General features: G+C 36.0%; 1 protein-coding gene across 2 annotated transcripts in view; it reads left to right on the forward strand.

Annotated features, from left to right (window-relative positions):
- The window catches only part of LOC126852338 (uncharacterized), a 40,648-nt gene extending 19,858 nt beyond the window's left edge, over positions 1-20,790 (forward strand). The window contains exons 1-3 of one of the 2 annotated variants that reach the window (XM_050597052.1): positions 2,988-4,009; positions 15,443-16,990; positions 18,324-20,790. In XM_050597052.1, coding sequence (XP_050453009.1) covers positions 15,552-16,990; positions 18,324-18,657 — 1,773 coding nt within the window. In that variant the 5' untranslated portion in view covers positions 2,988-4,009; positions 15,443-15,551 and the 3' untranslated portion in view covers positions 18,658-20,790. Of the gene's footprint in view, positions 1-2,987; positions 4,010-15,442; positions 16,991-18,323 lie in introns of those variants that run through there. The other variant, XM_050597053.1, reaches the window with a different exon arrangement.
- Positions 20,791-22,071: the final 1,281 nt, after the last annotated feature.

Here is a 22,071-nt window from a genome sequence, read left to right on the forward strand (position 1 = left end):
CCAGTAGTCGGCATCTTTTTTTATTTATTATTAAAAATGAATAATTAATTATTTTTATTATATAATAATTAATAATGATTTATATATTCATCATTAATTATATCTTTCTGAATAAATAAATTCTTGTATAATATTTTATACATTAGTGCATTTTTTTCCTTCTTATATATTTAAGTACAAATAAAAGTTTTGTGCTTGTGCTAAATATAATGAATTTATCTCACTAATTTCCGCACATATCAAGCTATGCATAACATGGGCGGATAACGGACACAATTAATATCCCGCCCATATTTAAAAGAATATACTTTATCTGTGTATTGTATAATTCTTATCTAATATTATCATAAACTGCTACAGTCGCATCCTCAAATAGTTTTTCTCATTACGATATCGCGGCGCAAATAGATACATTTTTTTCGTTCCGTATATATTTTGATTCCGTCACATCTTAATCTCATTTTGTGCTGCTGATATGTAACCTACATTTCACGAGTCCGCTCTCTTTCGTTCAATTCGCCATTAGCTGCACTTCGTTTATTACTCAATCGAGAGTGCTTGAAAAAAGAAATCGTCGAGTTTGTTCATTCGATACTGATCGCTAATTTCTTCGCTCGATCGAAATTGAAAAACAGGTCGGAGATTTTAGCAAGAAAATTATCGAAGGACATTCTTCGCCCTTGTAAAGTTTTGTCCTCAATTAGTTCATAAAATGCGCATCAATAAAAACGTTTCAATTTTTCTTATCAGTAGATTAAATTTTCGCGCCTTTATTTATATTTTGATTTACTTATCGTGATTTGTTTTGTGTTTATTTTAGATCATAACATACATATTTCGTTATCTTGCAAAGCTAAAAAAGTTTAAACGCGAGCGTTTCTTCTAAATCACGAGCAACAAGTGAAAGTACTCTTGTTACAAGAGATTCGAGATTCGAGATTCGAGGTTCGTTGTTATTAAAACTACATCTAGCCGTATAAGGATTGATTAACTTTAGATAGACAATCATAGGTATCTTTCATTGAAAGACGAAGTAGTTCCACGACAGCAAGAGATTAATCGCGTTTTGTTGGATATGTAAATTTATTTCGTCACTCGATCGAGCGTTCGATGATCTCAGTATCTCGGGATGTCCAGCTTAGATTCTTACGTGTTTTCCAATTATGAATAAAATTACTTAATTAAATTTAATTATTTTTTTTTATTTAAAATTTAATTATATTTATATTTTTGTATATATTTATATAAAAAGCAATGGGGGGAGCTAATTTTGCATTTCGTTTATTATTGTTTATTATGTATAAATTGCAATTTCTTTAAATTCTGAAAATATTTAAGATAGCTAATTTTGAAAATGAAGATCGTGGCCGCACTTTTTAGAAAATATACATTTTATTATACAATTTTAAGCTTTTTTCTTGCTTTAAATAATAGTTTTAAATAACAGAAATCTTTCTAAAATTGATTCAGAACTCTAGCAACATTGAATATTTTTGATCGATTAAAATCATCCGTCCGGCCGATAGAAATGACGGTTCGTCCTTTAAATTCACAGCTGAGAAAGTTAGCTTGGTATTGTATGCATTGTGATCGCTGCGTGTAGGTCGTGTCGGAATATCCTTTTACTCTCGCGCTGTAACTCATAATTCTTCCCGTATATTCTCGGTGTCTATAGATGTCTTCGAGCCGATTTCGCCTACGCCACGTGCGAATTTTTTGATGCGATCGGAGAGTTAATTACAGCCCAACTTCCTGCTGGCGCTCCAGCAATTCTGACGAGGAAATTCCGACAAACCGCTGAAATTTCGTTTCCCGAATACCCGGTGAATGATTTAAAAAAAAAAAATCACTCAATAATAATCTTTGGTTATTATTTTCTGACTATTATCTTTTAAATATATATAATCTTTGTTATAATTTTGAGTGACTATTTTTTATTCATATATTTTTCTCTTCTCTCTAATTAATTCATACATAAAAAGTGTGTGTATTATACTAAATTAACTTATTGACATAATAAAATAAAAATATTTCTTTTAATTAAAATCAAAGTTATTCCGTTATAATTTGAGGTTTTCGAGAAAAGAAATTCTGACTGTTTGTGAGAAAGAAGAGTTCTGGGAATGTGTTTCGGCTAATTATTGCATCCGGTTCTGGCAGATAGCTACTCAAAGAATCTCTTTCATCGTTCAGTCATAGCGACATCTCGCAAAAACTGGCTAGATGAAACGTAAAATGTGAGAATTACACAAACAAGAATAAATCCATTCCAAATTTCTTAAATAATCATAAATAAAATGCTGAGATATCTTGTATATAACTTATCCATGAAAATAATATTATTATAAAATTATATATTAGAGAGAGAGAGAGAGAGAGAGAGAGAGAGAGAGAGAGAGAGGAAGATATTAAGATTATTTTAATATAGTTATAATATCATATCATGATTTAAAAAATTGTAACGAGAACTTGTATTTAGCATTTCGAAAAAATCCAAAGAATGATTATTAAATCTCTTGGATTTTTTTTTTTTTAATTGCATCATTATCAATTAAATCTTTAAAATTGCATTGTGTCAAAAAAAAAAAAAAATAAATTTTACACTTTTCTATATATTTTACTTCGTTAACGAATTTATTCTGAAAGATGCGTCAAAAGTCGCGTTTTAATATAATTTCGCGTCAATCACCGTCCTCGGCTCGTTGCTTTGTAAAGGGCTGAAGGCACGCGAGCACATTGAAACTCCGTCTATCCGTCACACGGCAAAATCATCGCCGCCTTCTGTTCGATCTGGTCGTTGCAAATGCTATTCCCTCATGAGTTCCCATGTGTTCCCCAATGCCCCTGGGGTCCCGGAGGCATCACCCTTCCCGTTGGGGCCACATAAGTTGACCACTTCTCTCTCTCTCTCTCTCTCTCTCTCTCTCTCTCTCTCTCTCTCTCTTTCTCGCTCCCCTCTCAGTTCTCGAACGGCCCCCTAGTCGAAGACTTCGTCTGGCGTCTGGCGGCAGTTCGGAGCGAGACGCCGACACGACGTTGTATTTTCGTCCCGGACAATTCGAGCTCCGAAACGAGGCTCACATCTCCGAAACGAGGCTCGTCTCACGGCGTCTTCTCGTATATACATATGAATTATCGGACAATTTCGCGAACGTGTTCTCCCGAGAGATAAAATCGTTATCCGCGTGGCGAACGTTATCACGCGGTCCGGAGAACGTGCTGTCGGCTGCTGATGTGGAGGTGCGCGTAAGACGGGTATTTGCCTTATCCTTTCGAGCGGTGACCGGCGATCGGCCTCCAGGAACGAGGCATTTTTAGCGTAGCAGTTTGACCAAGTGAATCGGAATGGTCACCGCCACCGCAGAGAAAGTTCGATGAATCCGAGAAAATTGTTTGTTGAATCTGTCCGTTAAAGATTTGTTGGATCATCGTTATCGACGCCAGTGTCCGAATTTTCGCGAAGGATAAATTGACAATTGAGAGACGGAGATTCGCGCATATCTCCTACGGGCAGAGGATCATCGAGGATCGTAAGATCCTGATATACCGACTTCCCTTCCACATATATACGCACTCATACTCAGCCTCCGTTCTTTCCATTCAAGGCGCGTCGCATTCATCCGCCGGCAGCAGCAGCCGGTATCACACACACACACACACACGCATATCCACGCATACACACGATCCGGAGAAGAAAGCGCGTCCGGTTCGTCTTGCAACGCGTCGTTTTTCCATCGGAGTATCCGGAGTCAGGGAAAAGCGGTATCGCCGATGCGTTTCCCCTGAGGACCAGCCGGAGATAAGAAGAGAAGAGACGTCGCGGCCCGAGATGACGTGACCCGTCCTTATCGGAGAGGAATGCCGGCGCGTTGACGCGGATTCCTCTGATTTTGGATGGTCGTCGGGATGCGATCCGGGCATCTGGACGCTGTCCGGACGGGTTTCAACGGCTGGCGAACCACCAGGCTGCTCTGACCATCACAGCCGCTTATCTCTCCGTATTTCTCTCGTAAGTAGCAACGCAGTCTTCGGAGAGGAAGCTGGGCACTCGCGCCGTAAATCGATTCGGTATCGAAGCGATATACCGTTGGAATCGAGTAACCATCGAAGTTTTTTGCGGCCACACAAAGTGCTCTCGATGTACCAGCAGCATTCGGCCGCTTGAAACTTAGCCCGATGGGAATATTACATTTTCATGTACATTTGTTAAAAGTTTTTCGATTCGCGATCTCATTACGATTACTTTCGAAGAACATTTTCTCCGATTTTTCTCTCGACTAGCACTTGAGAAAATTAATTAAAGGACCTCGGAAAGGAAGAGAAAGAAAGAGAGAGAAATTTAAAATATATCTAAAAAATGAAGTGTTTTTTTTTTTTTAATAAATTATGATAAATCAGATTGATTAGTATTCAGAAAATAAAGAACGCGTTAAATTGCGGGGATATTTTCTAATAATTTTATTTAAGTGCAACAGAAAAGATATACATGTATATAAACACTTATATTATGTCATTTAGCTTATGTAAATAGAGTTTGGCTTATTGCCACTGATTAAATGCGCACGAAACTTTCCACCAAGTATTAACTAAAAAACAACGTACTTAAAAGCAGTCTGACAGCGTCGAAACGGGAATTACAAGCGCGCACGACTCTTATCCGTTTCATGAATTCACCGGCCCTGTCTGATCTGAGGTAGCCATGAAATTGACGAAATTCCCGTGATGTAATTAAATATCGTTCATTCTCCGACGGTTTCCAATCGACTACCGAACGAAGGAATTACCGTTAAAGCCAATCTCAAGTGACCTCGATCTATTCTTGGCGGATTCTGCATATCATGCGTGCATATTTTTGCGATAACACGCATGCCTAAGTGATTGATAGTATAATATAAGATATAGAAAAATAGAAGATAAATTTTATGTTTCGGCGTCGTTAAGTCGTGCCTTTCATCTTCCTATTCGAGGAGAAATTGCGCGAGGGACATCGAGCTTTCCTTTTTATATTTCCTTCGCGATGAAACGGGGAATCCTTGCAGCTGATGTGCATAGGATTTTGTGGATCGCACACTGCAAATTATGAAAGTGCGTGAAAGCCCGGGGAAAGAGTTAAATGTATGCGCGGTCGCTCGCTCGCGCGATTGTACGTTTTAACGACCCAATTCGTCCGATTTCATTTGACATAAATCGCAAACGAGGGATTCAATTTCCGTTATCGATAATAATAAATGGCACACGCGATATAGAAATGTATAGATATTATATACGAGATATTAATTTCGCCTTTTTATTCGACATACGCGTGATGCGTGTAATCGATAACAAGACTCTACGAACATAACAATGGCCTCGAAGTTTTTCTTTTTTTTTTTTAATGAAAACTTGATGAGCAGATTATCATTTACCGCAATATATTAATCCTTATCATATAATAGATATTGGTTAATCTGAAAACAACAAAAAGTATAGAGCATTGGAATTAATTAAAGTTTATGTATAATAAAAAATATATAATACATGAAATATATAACTTTGTATTCTACAATTATATTTTCTGATATAATGTAATACAAAAATTTATCCGGCGTCTATTTTTAATTTTCATATCTAAAGTGAATCAATAAATCTTGATTAAAATCAAAATAAGATTCTATTAAATATGAAGCTTAGATAATCTTTGTTGAATTGTAGCCATGTAATTTTTTAAATTTTCGTGTCACTTTAGATTTGCCAAGCACTCTGCTGGTTGGATCGCGTCGTATCTATATAATCGTGTCGTAATTTGTTTCGCTACTTCTAATTAGACATGGAAGTCGAGTAATTAATTCAATCAGTTTGAAGGACAAGCGCGATCAGATCGCCGTTTCTTACTGTGTATAAATTCATGCGCGAACAAAGGAAACAGGTTACTGATTAATAACACATAACAATACGATATAACTCGTCCCTTATAATATTATGGCGCATGTTATACAGAGATATTATCTCTTTCGAGAGAATTATAATATAACGTCTCGATGTAAGTGCGCCAATGTAACGCTGTCGCTGATGCCTTCCTGTTGTAATCATTCATTGTCAACGGCGCGTGGACGTCACGGATATCAAAAAGACATCAAACATTTTATATCAACAGAGAAAGTTGCGACACGTGTCACGTTTATACAACGAAAGAGATATCTGCTAACTAGATCCGCTGAAATTTATTTGTAATCATGTGCACACGAGAGATTGATGAATGATCAACAAGTCTCAAATCGGATTGTATATATAAATATATATTTATATTTGTTTGTCCGATCGTGTCTCTTCTGAAGGAATGATGTGTGCGACGTGTAAAGAGCTAATATACGCGATCCAGCTGGACCCCCCCTCCCTCCTCCCTCCCCTCCCCCACTCATTCTCTTCTCGATAACGGTTGTACGATCCAGGTATCGCAACCTGGCATCCCCGATAAAGTCGGTCGTAGCGCAGCAGGCACATCATTAACGTCGCACGTTGCGTCTTCACGGACATCATCGAACAGCACGACAGCCTTTGAAACGCGATATAAATTGACGTTTTAGAAAAAACGTTGAAAAAATTTAACTGCTCGAAAATAAGTATGAAATTAACGCCAAATTAGCCGAGTATCCTTGATTGTGCATCATCAATTCTCTTGTAATTGACGCTAAGTAATTTATAGTGCGCCTATAAATATTGTAAAGCCGTGTTTCACCGCACAATCTATATAGTTTTAAGAGAAATCATTTTTATATAATATTGAAGAAACATTGTAAAAAAGATTCAAATTGATAATATTCATAAATTTAATTAGAATTATGATTTTAATTACGCGCTTCATTATATACGTTAATTGGTTTTCTTCAGCATGTACGTGGCATGTAATCTTTCTCTCGTTTTCGATTGAAAAAACTTCTATAATTTAAGGAAATAATATCGCAATGTATATTCTTCGCATCTTTATTACGTTTTTTTAAATTTTCAATCGAAATGACGTCTTTCTATGGTGACCAATTTCGTCTGAATCTTAAAAAGATTGTCTAATTTAAAAAAAAGTTTTAAACAATGATACCAAACTTGTGATATAATCTAATGTGGAAGCGCAGTTTTTATAAAATATTTATATCAATTTTTTTAACCTTTTCATAGTTGAGGATCAGAGTTTAAGAAAAAAAAAATAAATTCAAATTTATATATATATTTAAATAAAAGTATTTGCATGTGTAAAAGTAGCGTTCTTGCCGGGAGAAGACAAGGCTGCATCGACAGACACTTAAAAATCGAACACGCACGTGGCATCGTGAGATGATAGGGGAAAAGCGATCATTTCGATCTTCTTGTCATCCGAGGCCTTTCGTCGCGGACGATCATTCGGATAAAAGCTCAAGTGGCACCCATGCGTCGAATCAGAGATTGCATCGGCACGAGAGAAGGATCGTGTGTGCAGTTATCCGTCGACGAGATGATGACGTGCGTGCGGCCGGCAATTTAAAGCTGCCATTCGCTTCCTGCGGTGGAGGGAACAACGGCCCCGTTTCGACAATCATTGCGGTGCCGTTAAGCATTTACGTGTAACCCCGGCCTAATTGCCGCGGCCTAATGCGAAAAATAGACTCGCTAAATTGCACATTTATGCGCGAACACGTCGCGTCGCAGAAAAAAAGGAGATAAAAGGAAAAATAAAAATGAAAACGTGCGATTCGAGATAAAAATGATAATCTTATTGGAGCGTGACGTTATTCAAGGGACACGCGATCTATTGTATGTATAATAAATTAAAAAAAAAACATAGCGTAGCAATTAAACGAAATAACTATTCGCTTTTTTAATTAAAATATATTAAAATATGCTTACGTTCTTCTCTAATCTTTTGAGAAGAATATTTATTATATACTCTAGTTTTCTAAAATAAAAAAATTTATTTGTTTGGTTCAGGAAACCTTTCACCGCGTAAAACTCGCAGCAATTTATCGCAATCAGAGCCTAGATATTACGAGTCTTTGTTGTATAAATCGAGAAGTGAAAAAAACATAGCCAAAATATAAATTCTTCGAATTATCGTACTATCGCGATAAAATGCAGAAAAAAATCGGACAGTGATTCGCGATCGAGATTCGCAAATGTGATCTCATCTATAGATTGTCAGCAACGGATTCTGCGAAACTCGTACGGTCCAAACAACTTTACATATCGCTTGCGCGTAAACTTCGAGTGCTGTAACTGTACGAGGCATAAGTGATACATAAATTTGCATGAGAATTAACCTTGACTTGAGCTTTTACGGAATTTCTCCTTCAATTTCCGCGCTGTTTACCGTGGAAGAAATGTCTTCTTGAGAGAGAGAGAAAAAAGAAGACCACCCTCGCTGTCTAGATGATTTTAAAATGATTATGTACGATATATAAATGATTATTTCGTGTGAATAAAATAAATCGCAAAAGTTTAAGAGCAGAACTTAGTTGAGAATAATAGTCGCGAATCGCGAATATTATATAATCGAAATTTCTTATTACGTTTTACGACACAATAATCTTGAAATAGCAATAGAATATTTGATATCGATAAGTTTCGGAATAAAATGAGAAATATTGGGAGATTTCTCGAAAGATATAAAGCTAATTTGTGGCTGTGTGTGGTATACATATTCTGCCATTGTTCGAGTATTTAATTTACTCGAGACCAAAGATTGAAATCTTAAATTGACTTAATCTGTATTTTCTCAAATCATAATAAATTTTCTTGTAATGTGATTAAAAAACTATTCCGGTTTATATAAAAATTTATACATGTACAGAATATCGAAAGATTATCGAATATGAACTCGATATTAAAATTAACGATAGAATATTCAATACAGCAAATAATTACAACACTACTCTCGATAAATAATTAATTATAATCTAGCTAATTTCTATATTTTATCACAATTTTTTCACAAAACTTGTATTAACTTTTTTATTACAATCTTTTTTTGAGAGTTGAAACTTTTAACAATATGTATTTTATGTACTTGGCTTAATATAATTTTGAACGAAAAATGAAATCTTTCTAATATACACTATAATGTTATGGGATAGTATATTATTAAAATAAATTCTTTTTACAATTTCAACTACATTTTTTTCTCAAAATACTGACTTGATGAAATATTTGTATAATTAGAATCGTATTGAATATAAAAGAAAGCCTAAGGAATGATTATTTTCTTGGGATAATTTTTTAAATTATATTATTAACGTCAATATTTAATCTTTCTCTCATATACTGATACTGCGAACATTGTAACATGTTTCAAAAAATACATGAATATTTCATTTTACTATGCGTTCTCAAATCTCAGTCTTATCTTCTTGTAAGATATAAATATGTAATATTGAAGATCTTTTTGGGGCATATAAGTCGCAAATTGCAGTACGCAAAAAATCTTCCGCGGTGCATATTTACAGCGAGTAATCGTTCCACACGCTCAGTTTCATTTGCATAATAATTTTCGAGAAGAATTTCCGCTTGTGTTTGCGCAAATTATTCTCGTCTACTACTATTGAATGCTATTAATCATTCAATTCTATCGTTACGGCTGCTTTGAAAGACTCATTATCGGTCATAATAACACCGAGGCAACATTTACGCCGCGCGATGATGCTCATGATAATTACGTTTACGATGAGTCGTTCGAGAATTAATCGTAGCATTTAGTTATCTGTCTCGTATCTGATACATCAAGCCGACATTATACGCCATAATGCGTCGCATGTAAAACACAAGCCGGGCAGCCAGCCAAGCCGACAACACCCAAGGCAGCTCGCGCGCTGGCGCGCCGCGTCCAATCGAGAGTTCACGCTGCGCGCGATACGCACGCACACGCGTGAATTGCAGGTATCGCGGTATATGCAATCTCATCGCATACCACAAAGTTGCTGTATCTCGTCCTCGAATCGGCAAGGATCGGCGCGACGGAGACGAGAGAGTCTGGTGAAATCGCCCGCGCCTCTCCAAACTCTATACTCCCCCCCCTCCCCCCCTCCCCTCCTCTTTTATCTCCCCCTCCTCCTCTCCCTCCTTCTCCCCGTCGTACAATTAGGGTTAATTAGCACGCGTAAAACGCGAGAAATCGCAATTGGAGCAGGCGAGCGTATACGAAGCCGCATCGTAATGACAGTAGCAGCATCACACTCGCTCTCTCTACTCGACTTTTTACAAAATCGCTCGATCTTCGCTGAACGACGTTGCGTCGTTATTTCTTCTGTCCTTCTCTCGCGCAAGCATTGGAATCGGTCTAATTTCGATGAGAGTTTAACTCTCTGAGACTATGTACAGAGTAAGTACAAAAGAATGGACGACTCTCGAGCTTGTACAGTAACGCGATATAAAAAATGCAAACTTTACTCGCTGGTCAGATCGTGTTTTTTTTTTTTGTAGAACACAAATATAAATTATATATACATATATATTCAATGAAATATTCATGTATTTAAAAAAAAGAAAAGTATTTTTTTCGAAATTTATATTTTTGTTGTCGATAAAGAATATAAATGCAATTTTAATTTGCAAGGAATTTTTTATTAGCATTGCAAGTGCCAAGTAATAGTCTACGTTTATAATACTTGAGATCACTTTCATACACCTAAGTGATCGTCAAGAGGTATACGAACTTGTCGAAAGTATGTCGTAGGAGCTATTATATCGAGTCGTCTCGATACGACGTGAAATTCTAAAGCCCCACATCATCATCAGTAACAGTTACTGTCAATTTAAATAATATACCGACAAGATCTTCTCTCGCCCGCGCTCCTTTAACGCTCCTCTTTGTTAAATAACATCTTTCTCTATCGGCATAATTAGCGACGAAAGAAGAAATTGCGGAGGCGCAGCGGCGTTACGTAAGACGCAGATGCAACTCGCGCTCGAATAAGCTTTTAATACCGAGATTAGCGTCTATCGCGATATTATTATATGTTAGACAAACAAATGATGGAGAAAAGATGTCGAAAAAAATAAAAGGTGACACCAAAAGATGTCATTCTATTCTCTATAACCGAAAGTACAAAATGAAAATTTACGTCCATAAGATATTCAGAGGAGATATTCAGATTCGCTTTATATCAGATCATATTATAGTTTTGATATCATTTAATATTTAATATCATTTAATATTTAATATTTTTTTTTATTTATCTCGTGCGATTTAATTAAACAGATGCGGCTCATATTTGCTCCGATAAAAAGAAGTGATGCCTGATAATTTATATCAGTTTTGACATCTTCTTTTTGCAACCGGAAAATCGCAAAGATTTCACGAGAATTTTCCGAGTAATTAAAATCTGAATAATTCGGAAATTGAGGATTAATTTTTCTTTTTCCGCTGCAAAATACGGCTGCCATTATCATCATCGGCTTGTGACTCAGCTGCCGTATCTCGCAACATTGACGAATAATTTATCATCGATTAACGTAAGCGGATAGAGGTGTATCGAGGCAGGAGAGATTTTATTGTGCAAAAGTGTTTACACGCGCGGGATAAATTTTTTTGTTGCGAGAAAGGCGAGAGATTGGCGGGAATGTGTCTTTCAATCGAGAGAATGCAATTATGATCGCGATAAAGATGCATATTTATGTATTCGGCGACGCATCGCGATTATATTGATGCGCAATTAGATACGAACAAATTAATTTTTTAATAGGATCTTATATCGATGATCTTGAGTTCGCGGATGTAGCACGCGTTATCGCGTTTCTGATGTGGCTGATTCGATAAAGAAGAATGTATTTTTCATTTATTTTTTGCACTTAGCGTAAGTGTGTCGCGTCATTGCGGCTCGACGTTTGAATTCCTTGAATCAGATAATATTTGTCATTTTTTGTATAAAATTTATTTATAAAATTTATAGATATTAGTACTTCAAATATTAAATATATAAATAATACAAATATATATTTATATTAATATATTTTATATGTTATTTTGTAATGTGACGAATATTAATTAGAAGGAAAAAAATATAAATATTCTTATTTTTTTTTAATTTTTCAATAATTAGATCATATTTTTATTCTAATAAATTAATGATTAAAATAAATTTAATGAATTGTTAAGTCGACCTCATTTATTTAATGCGATTTCGAAAAATACTCAAGTTTTAGAGACTTGTAGCCATAAAAATTATAATAATTTTAATTATTATATCTATATATATTTACTTCTTTGATGTTATTATTTTTTCATAAAAAGTAATTTTATTTAAAAATGTATATATAATTAATTGAAAATGGAAAAAAAGGAAGAGAAATAATTTTTATCTTATCGATTTATTTTCTAATAAAGGAATTGCGTCTCTCTCAATGTATTTTGTTTTGTTATATACATGTATCTGGCGTGACACTACGCAATGCGCGATATGTTTATTAAATTTGATTTGTTTACAAACGATACTTTTATATGTGACGTCTCAATACAAAGTCTCGTCTCAACGTCTAACATGGAATGCGCGGTAAGAATATAAAAGCTCCAATATTTTGCATTTTTCCAAAATTAATTGTTACTCAACTGTTTAAGCGAAAAAAATAATGGATCTCGTTGTTATTAAAACATTATATGCATATTTTTTATTTTAATCACACAAAATAATTAAATTAAGCTAAATGCCAATCAAAGATCATTTGATCGAACAAGTTTCGATATTCAATATCAAAGTTGATTAATATTCTTGAGCTTATCTCGAAAAATATTATTTTTATCTTGTTTTTTTTCAAAAAGATAAAGATTCTTGCTAACGATAAGGGGATATTATAAAGAGTGATTATCCTGTCAAAAAATTTCTGTTGCTCAAAATTGGCTACGAAGCGACATTTGTTTGTTCTTTTCGTAAAATAGAAACATCAGAAAGAAGTGAATTGAATTCTACATAGCGACATTTTCGGCTCATTAACCTTCTTTCTCTCAATTTCGTTAATACCGGTCGTTTCTCTCGTAATATCGGCCCGTGAATTCCAACGTCGATCCTAAATAAATGTCCACGCAAAGCGCGTGTCTAATCTTCGCCTGAGTTTGTTCGCCAGGCGATTTTCGGGCGCGCTAATTTTAATCGATCTAACATCAACTCTCGAGCTATAAAAATTTTTCTAGCCTTATTATTTGAAAACTGTAATTTAATTATTTAAAAACATGTAATTTTAACGTTAATTTATGCTAAATGCATAAGTAATAAATACAACAAGGAATATTAGAATCTTACCTTAAAAATTTCCGTCCGAAAACTTTTGAAGAAATTTATGCGCGTTCATAAGAGAAAAATCTCACGAAAGACAGAGAGAGAGAGATTTAAAAAAAATTCCCTTTTAGTAAACATAGATTCACAAGTAATTGCAAAGGATTGTGAGAGATACGAGCACGTTCTTTCCGCGCAATTTCGGTCGTCCATCGTTACGCGGGCATTGCTAATTAACGTAACGATAAGAACGAGGTCTGAATTAAACGGAGGCGGCATTGCATGCCGCACTTTTGCGACGTAATTACGCGGCTGCAGTTTATCGGATTACTCGGTTCATGTGGAATTAAACAAATCCACGCTAATTAGCGATTCTCCCGATCGCTTAACTTAGTACCGGGGCCAGATCGTGTGAGAATCCTGCAAGAAAGTAGCACAAATCTAGAGCTTAGACATTTTCGGTTCATTTAATCGCCCGCTATAATTACGCTTACGATCAACATCAAGATATTGTGCGAATGAATAGAACGTTTCATCGCGAAGTTACGTTATCTGGAAGAACATATCTTCTCCTATCTCTTCGTCCAACAATATATATATATATATATATATATATATATATATATATATATATATATATGTATATATCCTCAAGTTACGAAAATTCGAAAGGATTAATAATGATGTTCTCGTGTGCTTTAATTAGATATATGTCGTAAGATCTTTGTTAGATATAAACTCTCTCTTTTTAATAATTAATAGTCTCTAATAACGAAGTGTCAGTGCGCGTCTAAACGTGTATTATCATCGCTATACTTAAATAGTAGAGTATACTTAAATAATATCGATATGTGAAAACTACAAATCTCTTTATATTATTTTGAAATAAATAAATAATTTTATTTAAAGAGAGAAAGAAAGAAAGGGTTACGAGAAAAATCTCTATTTTGAAAAAGTTATCTTTGATGTATATTTAACTTAATCTCTCCAATCTAATCTATTTATTTCTAATCATATCTTTGCTTTTCTCTACTCGGAGAAAATATTATATTAAAAATTTCAATATATAATTTTTGTAATTGTGAAGATTATCTTAACATTATAAAAGAAATCACAATAATATTATGCATGTATTTATATTGTATTTTAGAAAAAGAAATTTTCTCGTGTACACTGAAAGAAAATTAGTTTTTCATGTATATTTTTTCAATACATTTTTATGCTGTTTATTAACGGAATTTAAATTAATACACAATAAAGGGAAACAACTTTTATTCTACTAAAAATGAAATTCTCTCACGAGGCATTACAAATCCAATGAATGGTGAAACGTCCCCGGCAAAATTTTTATAGAAAATCCTAGGTCGCGGTCAAGCCTGATCCTGAAAGTCGCCATCATTGCTTAGGTCGAGGGTAGAGGGGGAAGAGGAGGGCAAGAGGCCTCAGAAAGGTGATCAGGAAGGGAGGAGGTTAGATGGAGCGAGGTGCAAAAGATGAAAAACAGTTTGCCATCAGCATAACCGGTTCCACGTATCTCCGAACTGGTATTGCTTTCTCTCTCTCTCTCTCTCTCTCTCTCTCTCTCTCTCTCTCTCTTTCTCTCTCTCTCTTTTTCTCTTTCTCTTTTTCTCTCTTTCTCTAGATGCTCGATGCGGCGAACGGAATTCCGTCAGGGTCTCTCGCTTTTCTGATGATAGTCGGATACTAGCTACCGGTGATGAGTATCCTTATACAGTTAAGGACGTTATCTCGTCTCCTGCCCTAAATTCCGTTGGCGATTCTATCGCGGTTTATTTTGTCCCTAGATAAATTTGTGAACAAATCTCTCATTTCTACTACATTTCTTCGAAAATAATGATCCCCTGACATTGTAGTCGAAAAATCGTGGCGCCGATTCAATAAGAGTGCACACGAATTTCACATGGAATCTTTAATTAAGATTAATTGATCTATATATATGTATAAAAAATTTACTATAAATCTAAAATAATATAATTTTTGAATTATTTGTAATTTTTCTTTTTATGGTGAAATAATGCAGCAGATAAATACAAGCTTGCGTTGAAGTTTCGAGCGACATTGAAAAAGCTCGCATTAAATCTTATCGGTATTTATACGATAAAGTGAAATAAATATTTTATCGTTCAAATAGATTATATTTTTTTATTAGATATCAAATAAAAATTACTGATACCAGCCAATTCTTTTACACTCCAAACGAAACCTCATTGTTGCAGACTCGGTCGTCAGTTCGAGGAGAACACGGTTAAGCGAGGGGGAGGGGGGGACGGGGTTTCAGCGGTTCCACGTCGTATAGACAAGTAAGTTCCCGGGAGAATCAGCGGGATGACGACGATTCAGAGCTGCGGCGGCAGCTCTTCGAGATGTGCGAGGCGTGCTTTCGTCTTCGTGTTCGCTTGGGGTCTGTTGATGATCGCGGCAGTGCAATTCCGCCACCTGGAAAACAGGGCACTGCGCCAAGATGGCGGTCCCACGGCCGAAGAGAGCGTCGGCGGCAACCTGGCGGAGGTCGATGGCACCGGCGGCGAACGTGGCGCGAGTGGAATTGGCTCGGCGAATCTTGGTTTGTCCCGATACCTTCTGCAGAGATCCTCGCTGGGCGGTGATCTCTCCAATAGTGCCTTGTTAACTACCCTAACGACCCTGAAAAATCGTCTGGAAATATCGACAAGGAGTCCGCTTGAGCTGGAACCGTTGCTAGACAAACGACCTGTCAAGTCCGAGCAACAGCTGATCGAGGAGATCGCCGAGAAGGTACCTAGCCTACCGCTGAGCGATTGGATCAGGAACAGTAAACTGACGAAGCGGGCCAACGATAGCTGCGCGCGATATCCGCAGATCTATGATCTCGAGTTCAACAATTTCTACTGGCAAACGCTACGAACTAGTAATGGCACGTTCCAATTCTTCGGCGCGTTCTACGATAATCGACGGTTATCTAGGATCGGGCCAGCGGTGAGAATTGTCGGTATGATTGATCGTATCGAGCCGACTGTCAAGACGTACTGTCAGCTGTGGTACGAAAATGAGAGCGAACCTAAAATCGTCGAGACCCTCGAATACAAGTATATCTGGTATCCCAAGTGGGGCAATTACAAGCAGGGCATCTATCAACCATATGTGATAGCGTGCAGGGTACCGCCGCAGGCCTCCGGCAGACCGCCGTCATCCGTCTCCGTGGTTGAGAAACGTTGCGACACGGCTACCAATCATCTCCGAGTGATCTATAACAAGCCCGAGCGCAAGAAGGACTTTGCCGTGTGCGTGAAGGGCCTGGACTTTTTGCACGAGGATCTGTCGGTACGGCTAGTCGAGTGGATTGAGCTCATCAGTCTACTGGGTGCCGACAAGATCTATTTCTACGAGCTGCAGGTGCACCCGAACGTGACCAAAGTCCTACAGCACTATCAGCGACTTGGTATGGTACACGTGACTCCGTTGACCCTGCCAGGTGGTCAACCAAATGTGCCGGCCTTTCAGCACATGTACCTAACGAAAAAGACCAATCACAAACGGCAAAACGAGCTGATACCGTACAACGATTGTCTGTACAAGCACATGTACGAGTACGAGTATATCGCGCTGCTGGACGTCGACGAGGTCATCATGCCCGTGAAGGACGCGACCTGGCAGGAACTGATGCGCCGGGTGCTGCCCAAGGCCCTGCACATACGGAACGAGACCCGCGCCTCGTACAACGTAAGGAACGTCTACTTCCTAGACGACCTACTGCACTCTCATGGTTACTTCAAGGACATACCCAAGTAAGTATAAGGTTTCTACTTTCACGCGCGGTTCCGCTGCCCGTGAAGGGAACGCGAAGGCGGATGGCTTGCACGCCAGTTATTTGTGTCAGGGTTCTCTTCTTTCGGCGGATTAAAGATTTGTGAGATCGCGAAGAAAGAATAGAGAAAGTTCACAGTAAATGGGAGTTTGTTTCGAGTAAAAACATGCAATAATTTTTATATAAATACATTTTTATATTATTAAAATAGAAGAGATTAACCGCACACATAAATCTCTTGAGAATCGACGTTCTATTTTTCTTTTCCCAAGTGCTTCAAAATATATATTTATTAATTATTTGACATAAATTAATGAAGGCCATCTTGTTTTTATATCTTTATTGCTTTTTTACGATACGGTTAAAAAAATCAAATTAAAATGTTCGACTTTGTGTTTTACCTCAATATGAATACATTGTGTGGAACTTAATATTTTTTGTTTTGAGAAATATCGATTCACAAAATTGCTAAATATTATTGTTTGATTGGCTTATATTTGTTTTATATAACCTGTTTTATATACCTCGCATATTTCAGTTTTAAAAGGTAAAAAAATATTTTTAAAAATATTTATTTTTATATCGGAAAAATATTATTTTATTTTAAAAGTCGATAAATTTGTATAATTTAATATTTTATATTTAATACAATCTCAATTTTCGCTCGATTAAAAACAAAAACGCGAAACAATATTATAAAAACTGTAATATAATTCGACAAAGATTAGTTTTAAGTACATATTTAACAAATATGTTTAAAATTTCAGCTAGATCTTCGAACAAAATAATATTCCAATTTTCATACTATTTTCTTCTCTACGTTTCTCTTTTTACTCATTTTTTTTTTTTTTGCGATTAATATCGAGTGTTTATCTTTGAAGAAAATTATGCTTTTAAATTTTTATATCGATATTAAAGTCGCTGAAACAATTAACTTTGATAGTTAAAAATTGAAGCTGTCAGAATTTCGCTTCGAGAAAATCAAATTTAAATTTATATGGGAAGAGTCTTTACTGAGTGAAATCTTTTTCTTTTTCCCTACAATTAATCTCGCTATATATCTCCTACAGATATATTTTCTAAGAAATCTCGTAATAGTAAAAGTAAAAGTGATCGAAAGAACTTTTCAACTTGTAACTTTACTGCCGTCAGTCTCGCTACAAGAAAATTAGTTTCGCTACTCCAAATTGATAATTGGATCTTATACGAAGTCGCATCGCTCTTTCTCTTTGATCGTTCTCTATTAGCCTTTCCCAAGGAATATTGAAGTCGACGAAAACCGCGCATCCCTCATACAAGAATCCTCCTCGTAGGTATATGCATATGCTGCAGCACGTGTACCGCTCGAAGAACTTCACCAAACCGAACCAGTACATCAAGTGTTTCCACAATCCGGAAAGGGTGGTCACCTTGCATAATCACTTCCCGCTCGCGTGCCTGGGCGCCGGTTGCACCAGCTACCCCATCGAGACCGAGGACGCGCAGCTGCAGCACTATCGTGCCGATTGCGTGCGATCGTTGAAGAAGACCTGCGTGGAGTACCGGGAGAATAGTGTGATTGATACGACGATATGGCGTTATAGGGACAAACTGATCGACAGGGTCACCGACACGCTGAAGACACTCGGTTTCTTCGGTCCGAGATAGCAATCGGAGATCGATCCCTTCTTCCCTTCTTTCTGTCACCTTGCTGTGAAGTTTTGATCGGTCTCCGTGAAAGGGAGGTCTAGCTCGTGCTGCGCGGAACGGAGGCGAGGAAATTAATCAGAGCGGGAGATAATTGCCGGCGAAGCTTGATCGCGGAGATTTAATCGAGGAGATAATCGAGATCGGTGTAATCGTTAAAGTGGACGCGTTTCTAGTGGCAGCGTGTAATATCGCATCTTGATCGTTCGTATATACGTGTGAGAAGGATCTCTTTTAATAGCGCCAAGAATGTGCATATCTTATATCCGAAGCAACAAGATATGTAAGCCTTACTTAAAAATGTAGAAGATTCGGAACTTGTTGGCTGAAAAATAATACCGCGTTCTCGTGAAGGATAAATGCGAGATTTATGTCGAGATTGAGCTCTTGCTTAGTTATGCATGAGTTTCATCAATACGGTAGTTTTCGGTTATGCCGTTAAACCAACAACGTTATCTCCAGAACTGAATGTAATTCCGGCTCGATTTGTATCGAGCAAGTTTTCGTTCTACGCAACGAGCCGATTACGTTCGCGAGAAAACTGCACGGTATTTTTTTTTTTCTTCTTTTGTGTAAATAATCTCTCTTAAGTCTCCTTCCTATATATGCTCAATATATAATACGAAGTCTGCAATCGATAGCCATAGCGAACAGCTGTAATCAGGGAACGTATACATACGATTGTGCGTACTTTAGATTTGATAATAAAATCAAAGAACGTGGATTTGAAAAATTATACTCTTTTTAATAACAAGTATAAAAAAATGTACAAAAAATATGAAAGATATATAAAAAAATTTGTTTTATTATATATTACGTTACATCAAAATGTAAATGCAATGTATGTTAAAATATATCAATTTGTTGATTCTCCTTTTATCATATTGATGCAAAAATAATATGATAACAAATATATATATATAAATTCTTTTTCTTTTTTAATTTTCGGAAAATATCCTTTTGGGAATAGTTGTTGAAAAGTGTATTGTCATACCGTTCCGATGACTGAAACGCTGTGAGGTATAAACACTCGTATTAATTAAGGCTATTTTTAATAAGTCTTCCGCAGCCGCGAAGCGATCTGTTTTTCGTAGATAGTAATCGGAAACTGTCTGAATTGTATTATTGTACGCGTGAAATAAAAAAAATAAGTATGAATGATACGCTATATTAGGTACAAAAAATAATATAATGGCCGCTGATTATATATACAATATTATGCATGTTTTTACAAAATTTTATTTAACGTGTTTCATTATTTTTAAACATTTTGTCTATCTTTTGATATTTAGCATCTGGACGTGTTGTTTCGTTAAAACGTTCGAAATATTCGTAACGTGTGTACGTTTTAACTAACAATAAATATTTCAAAAAGGGTTGTATATTGATGGATCGCTTCGCGATTTTGGAAAACTTTTTCTTTTTCTTATGGTAAACCTCGATCGTTTTCTGCGCGATGAGAACCGATCGCGTTTTACGACTCAACGCGTAAAGCGTTGCTCGTAAAAGCAAGAGGGCGATTCACGTTGCACCATGAGACATGGATCGATATAAAGGGGACCATTGTAGATAAGAGTCAATAAGAATCATAAGAGAGCTGGCGCGCATGAGACGCGATTGGCCTATACGTGAAAATAAAATCATATCGTACTCTTTGTGAAGCGAATGTGTATTGTACGGCAACGTTTTCGAGCGAAAAGATAGATGAAACAGTGCCTTTCAATTGATATATGTTACGATAATTTAATTATAAACATGAGTCTTGTATGTACTTTTTCGCTCCTACAATATGAAGATTGAACATAATATTATCGTGTAATAATAAAACAATCTCATATACACACAAGCGTTAATGTTGAGCGAAGAAATGGTCGAGCGTGACTGTAATATTGAAATAAAATTAAAGCGAATTGATTGACTTATGTCAAAAAGGGAGAACTTTAAAAATTCTTCAAATTTCGAGAAAGTCAGACTGAATTTTTAGCGTGACTAATACACTGCGCTGTTTTACACGACGAAAATCTCTCACTTGCTGTAATAATTCTTTGTACATATATTTTCGAAATATGAAAGATGATTTAAGATGAATATAAACATGCATTCCTTGTATATCTCTAAACATCCTAAATGATTATACATGGTAAGAAGATCTCTTTCGCATTTCGTATATTATTATAGCAACCTCAACCTCGTTTGTTCCAAGTCTTATTAAAAATTGAGGAATGATCGAGTAATTTCGATAGTTGTAAAAAAATAATATCCGATACCAATCTTGCTTTTTTTATTGTATCGCGTGAAAAAGCGATAATTTTGCGACAATATTGCAAGAAGTGGACAACGTCGGAGTCAATTTAGAAGGTTGTAAAAGAAATCTCTGCTCAAAATTGGCTGAGAAATTCATAATTTTCGAGACACTATATATAGATCAGTTTCGCGTGGAATCGTAATTTGTATCGCAACGTCAATAACGGGTATAGTTTTGGAACGTGATCTCGACACGATCGGTATTAGTATTATTCTGGGACGCTTGTTGACTTATCGGGTGTTATCAATGCGTGATGAGTCGACACGACACTCGACATGCGTCAAAATAATCGATGGCGATTGCAATATGAGCGCCTGTCAACCGGACAGTGTATCTTTCTCGATGACATATGCCATACGTCATCGAGAAAGAAAGAGACCTGAAAACACTCTATTTTGACAGTTTTACATTGATCAATAGATCGTTTACTTTATTCACTTAAAAATTTTCAGGAACGATTCTCGACGCACAGTATTATGATTCTGTGAAAATAAGATTCACGTAAGTCAATTTTTGAAATAAAAAAACAGCTGATCGGTAGCATCTTGAACACAAATTAAGAGAATTTTACATAAGTTATCAAACAATACGATTTTCTAGATTAATTTTAATTCTAGTCGCAATATTTATTCATTTATTATTTATTCTTTCATAATATTTTTGTTTTTTTATATTTATATTAAATTGAAAAAATATTTTTGAAAAGCTATTATCTCTCTATTGAGAATAATATTATTATCTTTATAAATTTTTATTTACATTTTGCGCTCCTTACAAGGCAGTCTGTTGAAATTCCTTTGCCGACTGATAATATTGCAGCAGCTAATCTCTTTTCTCTAATAAAATTGTAGACACCGATAAGCCAGGTGGCTGGAGATAACCAATCGACGAGTAACCTTTCGAAGGTATTGCCGGTCGATCTCTCGTTATTTTTCTATTACAAACAGGAAATTTAATTTAAAATTTTCACATGTTATAAATCGAACTCCAATATTTTTTTTTTGTTTCAAAAAAGCATCACAATTCATGAAAATATATCCGCGAGAACTTTCATTATTTTTCGCTCTCGA

Source organism: Cataglyphis hispanica, chromosome 10, assembly GCF_021464435.1.
Source record: "Cataglyphis hispanica isolate Lineage 1 chromosome 10, ULB_Chis1_1.0, whole genome shotgun sequence".
NCBI classification, from domain to species: Eukaryota; Metazoa; Arthropoda; class Insecta; order Hymenoptera; family Formicidae; genus Cataglyphis; species Cataglyphis hispanica.